Here is a 14,472-nt window from a genome sequence, read left to right on the forward strand (position 1 = left end):
CAAAACGTGTTTTGTTATTTCTCGGGATGTCTGGTCAAATTTAAGAATTTGGGAACATAATTTGAAAAAAAGACTGAGGAAATCATTATGCCTGTCAGTGACAACTCGTTAACTTGAGTCAGTTAACTCAAATTAGGTGAAAGTGCATCCAGATTTAGAACTAGGGGAACATAACTAATAGAAGGGACATAAATGAGGGAGAAAGGATGTGAAGTGAATAGTGAAGAATGAAAATGTACTGTAAGAAGTTCTCTGGGTGTTGATTGTATAGGATCTTGAATCCCAATAATTTATTTTCCAATAATGATAACAGGATGTCATTCAAGGATTGAAGATGGTTGTATCTACAGTCAAAACTTTAGTGTCCATCTTGTGTGTTATAATTGATTTTGAATATCACAAAACTCAAAAGTATTTTTCAGTTATTAGTTGCATTGCATTGCTTAAGTATTTGTACAGATTTGCTGCAGTGTCTTAAAATAAAATATAATTTTGCCTACTTTGTCCCCATATTTAAAATGCTTTGGGTTTTAAATTGACCGGGTAACTCATAGTTGTTTGTCTATTCCTCTTTATAATTAAATTAAATATTTCTTGCAGGTGTTATTCAAGCATTGGCAAAGTTCAGGATGCCTTCTTATCATATAGGCATTCCATTGATAAGTCAGAAGCAAGTGCTGATACATGGTGTTCAATAGGGTAAGCGATGACAGATGCTTAAAACTGGATGGGACGAGAGAACCACTGGAGCTCTGCAACTTTAGTTTGATGTTTTATCTTCATCTGTTCAGTTCTATTTGCCATTTTGTTTACTGTCTTAGGGTATTGTATCAACAACAGAACCAGCCAATGGATGCATTACAGGCTTATATCTGTGCTGTTCAATTAGACCACGGACATGCTGCAGCCTGGATGGACCTGGGGACGCTCTATGAATCCTGCAATCAACCTCAGGATGCAATTAAATGTTACATAAATGCAACTAGGAGCAAAAATTGTAGTAATACTTCTGTACTCACAGCAAGGATAAAGTACTTACAGGTAAACAGGTTTGGGGTGTGGTGTCTAAATGAATTGTATTCACCTCAAAAAATAAAGGGAATATCTCATGGATTTTTTATAAAAATCAGATTTTTTTGTGGGAATGTTACAAATATATTGCATATTATAAGCATACTTTTCCAAAAATCACCAAATGAATTTTAAATGGTTATTTTGTTAATCACCAAGCAGACAGAATTCCAAGGAATATAATTTGAATGGGCAATTGAAGCATTTTGTAAGGTTAATTATGATGGAAGCCTACTTAAATGTCATTTTTGAAAATGAAATTAGCAATATCAGGTATAGAATTGAATTAGCTTTATGCAGTACCGCATAGCAGGTTGTACAAAATAGCACTGTTAAAAATCATATTCATTTGGGAGGTTTGAAGAAAAGCAGTCAATTGCTTTCCTCTACACAAGATCTGATTGGAGGGGAAAGCTGCTGAATGACCCTTTAAATATTTTGCTAGAATTACCTGCTATATGGTATCGTAAGTGCAAAGCTATTCTGCTTTTTCTTTAAGTCCTACCTGACAACAACAATACTTCTACATCAGCCATTCTTAATGCAAGTGATGTTAAAAAAAAATTCCGTTAAAGCTGCAGTATCTTTCTTTGCTTGACTTCATAGTCTGAGGACATTATACAGATGCATTTGGTAACATTTTATTTTGGCCTGCTAGGTAATGATGCAACTGATTCATGTAGCATTAAACCAGAAAAAGGTTCAGGACTAGCTTTTCACTCAATGCTAAATTGATTGATTTCAGCGGGACCATTTCTGCGCCATACCAGGCAGCATCTTGGGGGACAGACAAGCTGAAAGGGGAATAGGGCAATCACTTAAATGGGTTTGCAAAATGGTCCTTCATCTCTTTCTCTCTCCCTGTGGAAGCTGACTAACTTGCTGCGTAGTTAGTGTTTGCTACTTATATTTTGGATTTCCATCATCTGCAATTTTTGAGCTTTTGTGTTTGAACCGTTCCTGGTACTGCCAGATTATTTCATCTAGGGGAGGGGCAAAATCCAAGCACCTAATGAAAATTGAATCGACATTGGATGAATTTAACTTAGTTACTGGTGGCACATAATGAAACCAAGCCCCAAGAAAAATAGGGTTTATGGTGTTGTGATGTTGTTGTTAAAGCTGTTTCACGAAATGGGAACAGGAGTAGGTTCCTTCGCCCTTCTATCCTTTGTTGTCATTCAGTCCAACGAGTCGGGGCTAACCAACGATCACTAGTTCTATCCCACACACTAGGGACAATTTACAGAGGCCAATTAACCTGCAAACTCGCGTGTCTATGGGATGTGGGAGGAAACTGCAGCACCCAGTTACAGATCATGTCATGGTCACAGGGAGAATGTACACATTCCATATAGACTACACCTGCAGTCAGGATCGAACCTGGGTCTCTGGCACTGTGAGGCAACAACTCTACCGCTGTGCCACTGTTGACTAAGCATCGTAGATTTTAATAAAAGCCATTTTTATACATTTTGGTTTCACAATGAAGAAATTTCAGCAGTGTTCATACATAGTCCCCCCCCCATTTCAGGGCACCATAATTTTTGGGACAGAGCAATGTCATGCAAATAAAAGTAGTCATGTTTAGTATTTTGTTGCATATCCTTTGCATGCAATGACTGATTGAAGTCGGAGATTCATGGACATCACCAGTTGCTGGGTGTCTTCTCTGGTGATGGTCTGCCAGACCCGTATTGCAGCCACCTTTAGCTTATGCTTGTTTTGGGGGCTAGTCCCCTTCAGTTTTCCTTCAGCATATAAAAAGCATGCTCAATTGGATTCAGATTGGGTGATTGACTTAGCCACTCAAGAATTGACCATTTTTTAGCTTTGAAAAACTCCTTTGTTGCTTTAGTATTATGTTTGGGATCATTGTCTTGCTGTAGAATGAACTGCATGCCAATGAGATTTGAGGCATTTGTTTGAACTTGAGCAGATAGGATGTGTCTATACACTTCAGAAATCTATATGCTACTCCCATCAGCAGTTGTATCATCAATTAAGATAAGTGAGCCAGTACCTCAGTAGCCATACATGCCCAGGCCATAACACCTCCACCACCATGTATCACAGATGAGGTGGTATGCTTTGGATCTTGGGCAGTTTCTTCTCTCCTCCATACTTTGCTCTTGCCATCACTCTGATATAAGTTAATCTTCGTCTCACCTGTCCACAAGACCTTTTTCCAGAACTGTGGTTGCTCTTTTAAGTACTTCTTGGCAAACTTGGCATCCTCTTTTTACGGCTAACCAGTGGTTTGCATCTTGCAGTGTAGCCTCTATTTCTGTTGATGAAGTCTTCTGCGGACTGTGGTTGTTGACAAATCCACACCTGACTCCTGAAGAGTGTTTCTGATCTGTCGGACAGGTGTTTGGGGATTTTTCTTTGTTATAGAGAGAATTCTTCTGTCATCAGCTGTGGAGGTCTTTCTAGGCCCTTTGCGATTAGTAAGCTCACCAGTGCTCTCTTTCTTCTTAATGATGTCCCAAACAGTTGATTTTGGTAAGCCTAAGGTTTGGCTGATGTCTCCAACAGTTTTATTCTTGTTTCTCAGTCTCATAATAGCATCTTTGACTTTTATTGGCACAACTTTGGTCCTCATGTTGATAAAACAGCAATAAAAGTTTCCAAAGGTGATGGAAAGACTGGGGGAAAGACTAGATGCTGAGAGCTCTCTTCTACCTGCAGGCAATTAAACACACCTGAGCAATTACAAACGCCTGTGAAGCCATGTGTCCCAAATATTATGGTGCCCTGAAATGGGGGGGACTATGTACGGGGGGACACAGCTGTAAGTTCTACATTGTGAAACCAAAATGTATAAGAACACCGTTTAATAAAATCTGACAATGTGCACTTTAAGCACATGTGATTTTTTTCTATTACAAATCTCAAATTGTGGAGTCTAGAGGCAAATAAATAAATTATGGGTCTTTGGCCCAAACATTATGGAGGGCACTGTAACCGGCCTTTGAATAGCTGCAGCAGAGCTTGAATATCTTGAAGATTATAAATACAAGAATAATTATGTCAGCGCCTCAGCCTGTTTAACCATTTAGATTTATCTTCCAATGATTGGTAGAGTTAAAGACGAGGCTGGATTAATTGCCACCATGTTCATGAAATGCCCAGCGGATGATGCATCTAGGTTTCCTCCTGGGGTTCCAATCATCACAGCGACCAGTTTCAAGCCAACCAATTTTGACTGCGCACGATATCATAAAGGAGTGGGGATATTGGATGTGGCAAAGGCTATAGGATCAGGCAAGAGCTTGGCTGAAATGCTGCTAATTTGATCTGCAGAAAGAACCATCCAAAAATAACCCACCCCACCCCCCCAATGCCATTGTTGGGCAAACCTTCCTCAGAAGGACCGCAGTAATAAAATTGGCTCACCACCAGCTACTGGAGGGGAATTAAGGATGGGCAATGATTACTAGTTGCACCCGCATTCTGAAAACTGAATCTTTAAAATGTAGAATAACATGGGGCATTTACTTCCCAGTTGCCCCTGTGGTATTTTCCTTGTGCAACCTCGAGTAGGATTTGAGGAAAATATAATCAGGGCTTCAGTCTTTGTTATCTTCAACCTTTCTTCTGGCCATCTTGTGATGGAGTTTCAGATTCTGTTCTGCATTTTTAAGGAGATTGGTCCTCAAATAGATTATGCATAAAAATTGTTGAAAGTTCATAATACGTCAACTTTTAGGAAACTGCAGCTTTTAAAGATTATAATTAAAAATGTAGGTTAACATTAACTAGTATAATAGGAAAGGGGGCATTATTTACACTGCTGAACCCTGGAAACTTTAATTACTCTGATGTACCATACCATGGGGACAAAAATACTGCATTTTACAATTCAATGCCATATATTTGTATGTTAACTAGCTCTCATTTATGATTTGTTTTTCACTGCACCCAGTGCAATAATGACAAAAAAAATAAAACCTGGGCAGGTTGCAAAATTTTCACACCAATGTGTTCTGTCACAAGTTTAATTGAAATTTTAGTGTGATCATAAAGCCACAAGTGTTACATGATTGTAGAGCAATTAGGTGGATTGTATGATTGATCAGTTAGCTTTCATTTACATAATCGCATCACATACTTTTTACAGGCCCAGTTGTGCAACCTTCCACAAGGTAGCCTTCAAAGTAAAACCAAAATGCTTCCCAGTATTGAGGAGGCATGGAGCCTACCAATCCCAGCAGAACTTACCTCCAGGCAGGGTGCCATGAATTCAGCTCAGCAGGTGAAAATTATTTGTACCTCAATTGTACTTAAGCATTTTAGCTCTATAGTTTTAAAGGTACTTATAAGTGGCTAATACATATACCCACACAAACAAAACAGTAACTTCACAAAACCTCATTCATTGGTAGGATTTGAAGAAATATGTTCATGGGTTTACAATTATATGGGGCTATAATATCTACCAAATTGCTTTTAAAAGAACTAGAGTTGTTGAGATCAAACTTGGCGACTTCTCAAGCAATTGGGAAGTAACTTGAACAATTCTATCGCATGTAATACTTTGCACTATTTGTACATAAAGCTGTCTTTATAGAAAGTTGTAACAACTGTTGCCCTGAAATGGTGTCTTTTTTTCCTTGGTATTCAATTTTGTCAAAATAAAAAGGGGAATGAGAAATTATCCGAGCAACACTTACTCTGAAATTGCGACTGTATTTGCAGAAATCAATGGGGAATCAAAAGCAGAAAGAAACGGGGGTATTGAAAGTAGACAGGATTTCTACATATTTTATTTTCAATATTTTTCTTTTGTGTATAGGCTTGTAAACCTCATCACAGTAATGAACCATCGGTAGGCCTCAGTCAGCAGCCACAACAGACCGTACCACTACACATGGTTGCTTCTAATCAAGTGGATGACCTTAACAGTCCTGCTAAAAGGAAAAGGATGTCCAGTCCTACTAAGGTAGTAGTTCATTTGGTTTGGTTCTTTCTTAATCTTCGTCAAATTGTTTGATAACTTCAGAAGGAACAGGAGGAAATATAAAACTGCTTTTTGAATACTGATGAAAGTGTTAAGATCCCAATGATCAGCCTTTTTTTTGTAAAGCATTTGGTTTAATATGAAATCGTAGAGCTGCTACCTCTCAAACAGAGGTTTGATCCTGACCTCTGGTGTTATCTATGTGGAGTTTGCACGTTCCCCCTGTGACTGCATGGGTTTCCTCCAAGTGTATCAATTTCGTCCCACATCGTGTAGACTTTGGAGCTTATTGGGTAATTGGCCCTCTGTAAATTGTCCCCATGTGAAGGGAGTGGATGCAAAAGTAGGAAAACTTAGAACGAGTGGGATGATGACGAGACCGATGTTTGGGATGGACGAGCGGCCTCTTTCCTTGTTCTATCAATGAACTAAACCAAAAGCTGCTTTTAAAATGGAAATTCAAGAGATAATAATGAAAGCATGGGAGACCTTTCTTGCTGCTGATGGTTTGGCAAGAGTTGTACCCCAATGAGAGGAAGAGGCATAGAGTGGATAACTTGGTTAACCCTGTCAAAAGCTGCACAAAAGTTAAGAATGAGAGGTAAACGATTTGCAAAAGTTGCATTCACGACTTTACTAGGAACTGTATGGAATTGAAGGAAGATACAAATAGATTTGCAACATTGTTGTTGGAGGGAAAGAATAAACCGGTTTTCCTAAGGAGCATTTAAGAATAATGACACCATATTTGAAAGGTCAGGATACTGCTGGAGAAGTATCAGTGGGCAGGAAAGCTGGACGATCATCAACATAATGGAAAGAGGATCCAGACAGCAGAAGATGGATCTGATGCAAGTTGAAGGGAGCATCAGGAAAGATGGGACAGAGATTCACGAAAACGTGTGGGTTCAGGACAAATCCTTGAAAATTCAGCTTGGTGGGCTGAGGGAAGAATGGACGGGGTAGAGACAGTGCTGTACCAGTAACATGAAGGTCTATGCTTGCGTTTAGTGGAGGAAATTGTAAGGAACAGTCATAGTGAAGCTAAGGTGCCAGGTGTATCTTTCTGTGCGTGTTACAACTACCACACTGCTTATTTCTTGGCAAGTCCTCATATAATAATGCATGTAACATAAACTTAACTTTTAAAGCGTGCAGAAAAATACTCTGATTGCAGTGCATAATTATAAATTAGCTCATTTAGTCCATCCTTTAATCACCTCATTCACTTTCTCCACATTGCTTTTAGACGTTAGACTTTAGAGATACAGCGTGGAAACATGCCCTTTGACCCATTGATTCCGCTCAATGATCACCCAATACAGTAACACTATCCTACCCACTGGGGACAAACTTACAAACCTGTATGTCTTTGGAAAGTGGGAGAAAAGCTGAGCACCCAGAGAAAACCCACCTGGTCACAGGGAAAACGTACAAACTCTGTACAGACAGTACCCATAGTCAGGCTGTGACGAATTTGGAGTTTGGAAATTATTCAGTTCATTGCTCCTTTTTCTGTTCATTAATTTTTCTGCGACACTGTTTATTGTTTCTTTCCTATTTCCAGCTAAATGCTCCAGATGTGTGGTCAGGTGGTCACACAGCACCACACCATCCAGTACAACAACAAGTTCCATCATGGTACCTAACCCCTCAAAAACTACAGGTAAACTATTTCATTCTAATTGTGAAGGACTCGTGCGTTATATTCGGTGCTTTTTGCAATTGTGGAGTTTGCATATTTTTAAGGAACTTCTAATGATCATAAGGCATGTGTATTGCGAGCACACTGTGATTACATTCAGTTATCTTATCCAACTGTTATTTTCTACTTGATCTGCTTTATATTAAAGCTTTTAAGAATTATTTTCCACGAAAATATGACTAAATGGGCTGTTTCCCATATCTGGCATGTAGCCAATTTGCTGACATACTTGTATTAATGCATTTAAAATTATGACTGATACTGAATCATTTAGAAATAATAACCTGAATTAGATTATTAATTTTAAATAAAAACACTCCAAGCTTAGCAACATGACATGAGAAATTCAAACAAGTTAATCCTGTTCATGGAGAGCCAGGAACTGCAGATGCCGGCATCTTGAGCAAAACAAAGTGCTAGATAAACTCAGCGGGTCAGGATGTATCTGAAGGGAATGGACAGGCGGCATTTTGGGTGGGGACTCTTCTTTATTCTGATTGAAATGGGGGGGTGCGGGGGGGGAAGGAAAGCCGAAAAGAGAGGTAGGTGCAGGACAAAGCCTAGCAAGTTAACCAGCCATGCTTACTTTTATTACCGACTCAAGGCCCAGATAAAAGATAAGACATTACATAGAATAAATTGCATACAAAGGCACAATAAATTACATACAAAAGCACAGTAAATTACTTACAAAAGCACAACAAATCACATACAAAAGCACAATACATACATGGTTTAAGATCAAGAATTTAAAAAAATCAGTGTCCGACAACGAGACAACTATACCAATGTGTCCACAGCTGGGATTGGTAGTGTGTGGTGCTAAACCTTATGTTTGATAAGGCCAAGATGATTTCATTTTCAGAATCATTAATCCGGCAAATAAATGTATACATAAGATTTCTTAAGACAGTTTGTAATGTATTGACCCCTGCAGCCACAAACATTTCACTTGCACAACACCATCTAGGTCTCTGAAGTAATAGTCTAACATTATAAGCTACTTTAATCTCTGTAAGCTTGATTTTCTGTAGTTTAACCACAGGTGTGCAGTATAGAGTGGTGTACAATATGCTCTTAACAGACAAATTCACCCCATGCGTACACGCACTAAACTTGCATAAGAGAATGTTTGCTTGTGCATACATCATACGGCATTGCCTGTAAATATCCTCATCATCTTCATTTGTTCTGTACTAAAATGTCCGAGATATTTTACCTTATTACAGAGACTTAGATTATTATCAGACGCATTAAAATCAGTAAATTTTAGCCATTTATCCTCTTTGGTTCTACAGTTCATAACAGCACTCTTACCAGCATTATATTTAATATCTTGTTCCACACCATACACAGAACATATAGTATGGAGCTGCTGGAGACCAGCGCTAGATGGACTAAAGATCACACGATCATCTGCATACATAATATGGTTCATTAGAGTATTACCAATCATGCAATCAGTATTGCAGGCTTTGAACTGCTTGGACAGATCATCAATAGAGAGATTAAAATGAACTGGGGACAACATTTCCCCTTGTCTGACACCATTGCAAACCCCAAATGGGGCTGAGACCCTATTGCCCCATTTTTGCTTGTTTAGTCCGGTGGGCATACCAGTAAGCCAGAATTCTCACAATGTATTTAGGCACCCCTCTTTGACTCAATTTAACAGACAACTTTCTATGATTAACACGATCAAAGGCTTTGGAAGCATCAATGAAACACATAAGAATTGATGCGTTTTTACCTTTATATTTGTTTACAATTTCTTTTAAAGGATATATAAAACGTCAGTGCCGTGTTTAGCTTTAAAATCAAACTGGTTATCTGTGGATATTGAACCAAGAAAGCAAACCAACACCTCTACTTCCTTAGAAGGCTTTGGAAGTTTGCATTGTCCCCAACAACTCTCACCAACTTCTACAGATGCTGTTGAAAGTATTTTAACGGGATACATCACGGCATGGTTTTGGAACAGCTCCATCCAAGACTGCAAAAATATGACAGAGAATTGTTGACGCAGCCCAGACTGTCACGCAAACCACCTCCCTTCCATTGACTCCATCTACACTTCATGCTGCGTCAGTAAGGACATCAGCATAATCAAGGACGAGTCTTACCCCAGACACTCCCTCGTCACCCCTTTCCCGTCAGGCAAGGTACAGAAGTGTTAAATCGCATACCTCCAAATTCAGGGCAGTTTATTCCCAGCTGTTATCAAGCAATTGAACCATCCTATCACCAACTAGAGAGCAGTCCTACCCTAGCATCTACCTCATTGTAGATCCTTGGATGATCTTTAATCAGACTTTACTATATATCTTTTTGCAGTAAACATTATTCTCTTTTTCCTGTATCTACATAGTGGATGGCTTGATTGTAATATATTGTCTTTCCGCTGACTGGATAGCACGCAACAAAACTTTTAATTGTATCTCTGTACACGTGACAATAAAATAAACAAACTGATAGAATGAGGGTGGTTTGATTGGCAGATGGGTGGAGCAAGTGGCAAAGGCTAGAGATGGAAAGGAGACAGAAAGGTATCGGATCAGGAGGGAAGAGCAGTTAAATGTGAAGCCAGAGGGAGGGGTGTGTGGTGGTGGTTTATGATATTTAATGTTCTGTGCTTGACCTGGTTTTGGGGGCATGGTGAGTTGTTGGGTAATGGATGGCTGGAAAGGATTTTTCTCTGAAGAAGGGTCCCGACCCGAAACGTCGCCCATCCATTTTCTCCAGAGATGCTGCCTGACTTGCTGAGTTATTCCAGCACTCTGTCTATCTAAGGAATTTTGACAACTGTGTTGTCAGATCAGTCAATAAATATTCAAGCAGGGCATTGGGATTGTTCATTTCAGAAACACACAGATTAGTGGGAATTAAAGAACGAGATCTGATGTTGTTCCCCAGGCTTCATTAGTCCATGTTTGGTCTTAAATTTAATGAGGCAGTTGCTGCAGTTCCGTGTTGGTTTTCATCAAGTGCCCGTATAAATTCTTACTATTGTGCTCATTTAAGTTTAATCACCAATTTGCCTAAAATTTGATTTTGCTGATGCAGAATCTTGAGAATCAAATGTTCCCATTTAAATGCCACTGAGTGTTGTTAATGCACAATGCAAGTATAATATAAATTGTAAAAAGATTTGATTTTTAAAATATATTTTAACCTGAAACACAAATGTAAGTAATTAAATCCAGGTACAAGATGTTTTTGTATTTTGTACTCCTAAACAGGCACTGAGTTTTGAACAAGGTTACATACATTATTGTCACTGGAAGTATTTTATATCCCAAATTCCATCTGAATTTGATGGTTTTTTGTTGGATTATTATAGTTAGAATTTATAAGGAGATGCAAAATAAGTTTTAGTTTATGTATGTAAAAAAATACCTAAGCTTCTCTCGTGACTCATTGAATTTTGTCCATTTGAGAGTCTGTACAATGCAGATCGGGAAACAGCCAGACATGATCCATTTGCATTGAGGTAACTTAGAACTTCAACCCTTTTAGATCAAGAGCCAGTTCTTAATGTACTAGTAAGAATGGCTTCTGCTTGGAGCACAATAAAATGTCAGAATGGGCGACTTGGCCCCTCAAACCTGTCCCATCATTTAGTTTGATCATGACTGATCTACTACAGATCTCAACTTGGTGCCAGTAACCAGAGCGTTCAATTCTCAATCTTTCAGAAATGTATCGACCTTCACCAAAAATACTCTAGCATCCACAATTCTGAGGAGGAGAATCTCAAACTCACTCCCCTCTGACGAAATTACCACACACCTCTGATTTAAATGACCAGTCCCTTATTTTGAAACAATGTCCCCCTGTTTGAGACCCTCATTTTGCGGTCTCTTTCTATGTAGACAATCTGCCTCTTGGTTCCTCTTACCAGCGGGCATAATCTCATTCTTTCTCATTGAATCAATTTCTCCCTCCATTTGTCGAGTTTTCACTAATCAGTCAATCCATCAATATTTCCTTGCAGAGTCGCAACATGCCCTTCCATCTTTTTATATAATTGGCGGACTTGGATACCGTGCATCTATTCCCCCTCCTCCAAGTCATTGATGTAAATAGTAAATAACTCAGATCAAACAATCACATAACATTAGCATGTTTGCATTTTGATAACCACTGAAAATGTAGCTGTTTTATAACCCATCAGTTCCGGCAGCTCCTCTTTTCCCTCATCACAGTTCCTCTCTTTCTGCACTCAAAAGCTTCTATTTCTAACTTTCCTCCTACACAGTACGGTTCTTTTATTTTTCTGCCCATGTGTTACCTTTGATTCCTCTTTGATCTTTTATATCTTTTTGGACATGAATGCTGCAAAAAAATGGTTTTGAAGAAGGATTGCCCACAACTTTATGGGTGCAGTGGGAAGAGATAATAGTGGCACAAATTATGTTTTTGTTTCTTTTGGAGGGCATCTGTATAGAGCAGCTGTGGGCTCCTGGATGGTGAACTTATTTGACTTCTTTGACCAGATGAGTTGAAGATAGACATTTAATTAGCAGTTTCCTTGCAGAAAAATTGTGCTCGAAAAAGCAACTAATCAGTTTAATGGATTTTGCATTGTACAAACATATTAAACAGGTTTCCGACTAGAATATATTGGATCAAATGCTGCACTTCTGTTGCAATTTAGATTTTCCTGTTTCTTGTACGTTTTGTAACCAAGCATCAAATGAAAAATATAAATGTCCATTAATACACTATTTGCATGTTTTGTGAAGATATTACTAAAACATTTGTAGAGGTTCTTGAGTAGAAGCTGTACAATTCTTGCATCTGACCTAACGATGCAAATACAGAAATTAGTAATTCTCAATGGCATATATTCCACATGAACGTATGAATGGAACACAAAATATGTAAGTCATCATATACTTCTATTTTGTAATAATTTGTTAGTAGTTTAATGCTGTTTTATATTTTGAAATTTAGTGAAGTAAAAAAATAGTATCAATGATTCATCATTCTTTTAGTGATCACCCTGATTGAAGTTGTATATGTTGATGTCTACTGCACATTCAGTAATTTTAAACCAATTGAACTTTTCCAGTTTTTGGAGCAGTTGCGTGCTAACAGGAAAAACCTGAATCAGCTTCAACTTCAAATGCTGGAACAGCTTGAGGGGCAGCTTGCCTCAATGCGACAACACCAGCAGCAGGTCAGAGTATATGTTGCTTTGATGTAATAAGCATGGGACGGGCATTTTAATGTTCTCAGGCTGGGAAGTAAAGCTGGAAACAGTTGGATAACTATTCCCAAAATTAGGTTTATGACATCAATATTAATCTTTTGTTCCAAACTAAATTGCTGCTTCAAAGAAAATTACATTTTATACCACAGTCTTTTCCTTTCTCACTATCTTTACTTGTATTTTTCATGTTTCGTGACCTATTTTTAACACAAGGTATTTAAATTTGTCATTTTAAATTCTTAATTTGTTTGACTCTACTGTCAAATTTCTGGCCGAGGGGCACAGTGGCGCAGCGGTAGAGTTGCTGCCTTTCAGTAGCAGAGACCCGGGTTCGATCCTGACTATGGGTGCTGTCTGTCTGGAGTTTGTACGCTCTCCCTGTAACTACATGGGTTTTCTCCCGGTGCTTTGGTATCCTTCCAAACTCTAAAGATGTACAGGTTTGTAGGTTAATTGGCTTCTGTAAAATTGTCCCAAGTGTGTAGGAACATGCTAGTGCACAGGTAATCAGTGAGCGGCGTGGACTCGGTGGGCTGAAGGACCTGTTTCTGCTCTGTATCTCTAAAGTTTAGATTTCCCAATTTACTTGCTTTCGAATCATGGGATGTAGTCTTGTTTCCACAATTGCAGAAGTGAGGAATATTAATAGAAATGGGTCATAAAGACAAATTAAGAAGGGTCCTGACCCAAAATGTTGCCTATTCATGTCCACCACAGATGCTGCCTGACTCGCTGAGTTACTCCAGCATTGTGTGTTTAAGAAGGAACTGCAGATGCTGGAAAATCGAAGGTAGACAAAAATGCTGGAGAAACTCAGCGGTTGAGGTAGCATCTATGGAGCGAAGGAAATAGGCAACGTTCGGGTCGAGACCGTTCTTCAGATTTCTGAAGAAGGGTCTCGAACCGAAAAGTTGCCTATTTCCTGCGCTCCATAGATGCTGCCTCATCCGCTGAGTTTCTCCAGCATTTTTGTCTCCCAGCATTGTGTGTCTTTCTTTGTAAACCAGCATCTGAGGTCTTTTGTGTGCAACTTTTTCTTGCTCTTATCTGAATCTCCTTAGCATGTATTTGCCAGCTGAACTCTTGCGGGAAATTAATTGTAATTCTTTCCATCCTCTCACTTTAAACATCATGGCATAATCTTTACGCCTGTGTTTACATTATGATTGAATTAGGTTGGTTGTGGAGAACGCATGACACGTTGGCCAAACAAAACCTAAATTTTCCATGAACCAAACCTGGTTCAATACCTAAATTGTTAATTATTTAAGGTAAATCATAAAGAAGGAGTTCCTTTTTAAATAATCATTGTGGCTTTAGGTTTAGTTTGGAGATACAATATGGAAACAGGCCTTTCGGCCCAACAAGTCCACGCCGACCATTGATCACCTATGCACACTAGTTATATCCTGCACACTAGAAACAATTTACAGAAGCCAATGATCCTATAAACATCCATGTTTTTGGAAACATAATCTAAACAGATTATTAAAAGTAAATAATTGGTGCATCATTCCC

At 38.7% G+C, this 14,472-nt stretch overlaps 1 protein-coding gene across 2 annotated transcripts in view; it reads left to right on the top strand.

Annotated features, from left to right (window-relative positions):
- Positions 1–14,472, top strand: part of kdm6a (lysine (K)-specific demethylase 6A) — a 195,270-nt gene that overhangs the window by 141,979 nt on the left and 38,819 nt on the right. The window contains exons 11-16 of one of the 2 annotated variants that reach the window (XM_055644641.1): positions 601–699; positions 822–1,041; positions 5,195–5,329; positions 5,870–6,016; positions 7,602–7,700; positions 12,814–12,921. In XM_055644641.1, the coding sequence (XP_055500616.1) occupies positions 601–699; positions 822–1,041; positions 5,195–5,329; positions 5,870–6,016; positions 7,602–7,700; positions 12,814–12,921 (808 nt within the window). The remainder of the gene's footprint in view (positions 1–600; positions 700–821; positions 1,042–5,194; positions 5,330–5,869; positions 6,017–7,601; positions 7,701–12,813; positions 12,922–14,472) is intronic. The other variant, XM_055644642.1, reaches the window with a different exon arrangement.

This window comes from Leucoraja erinacea, chromosome 13 (genome assembly GCF_028641065.1).
Source record: "Leucoraja erinacea ecotype New England chromosome 13, Leri_hhj_1, whole genome shotgun sequence".
Lineage (NCBI taxonomy): Eukaryota > Metazoa > Chordata > Chondrichthyes > Rajiformes > Rajidae > Leucoraja > Leucoraja erinaceus.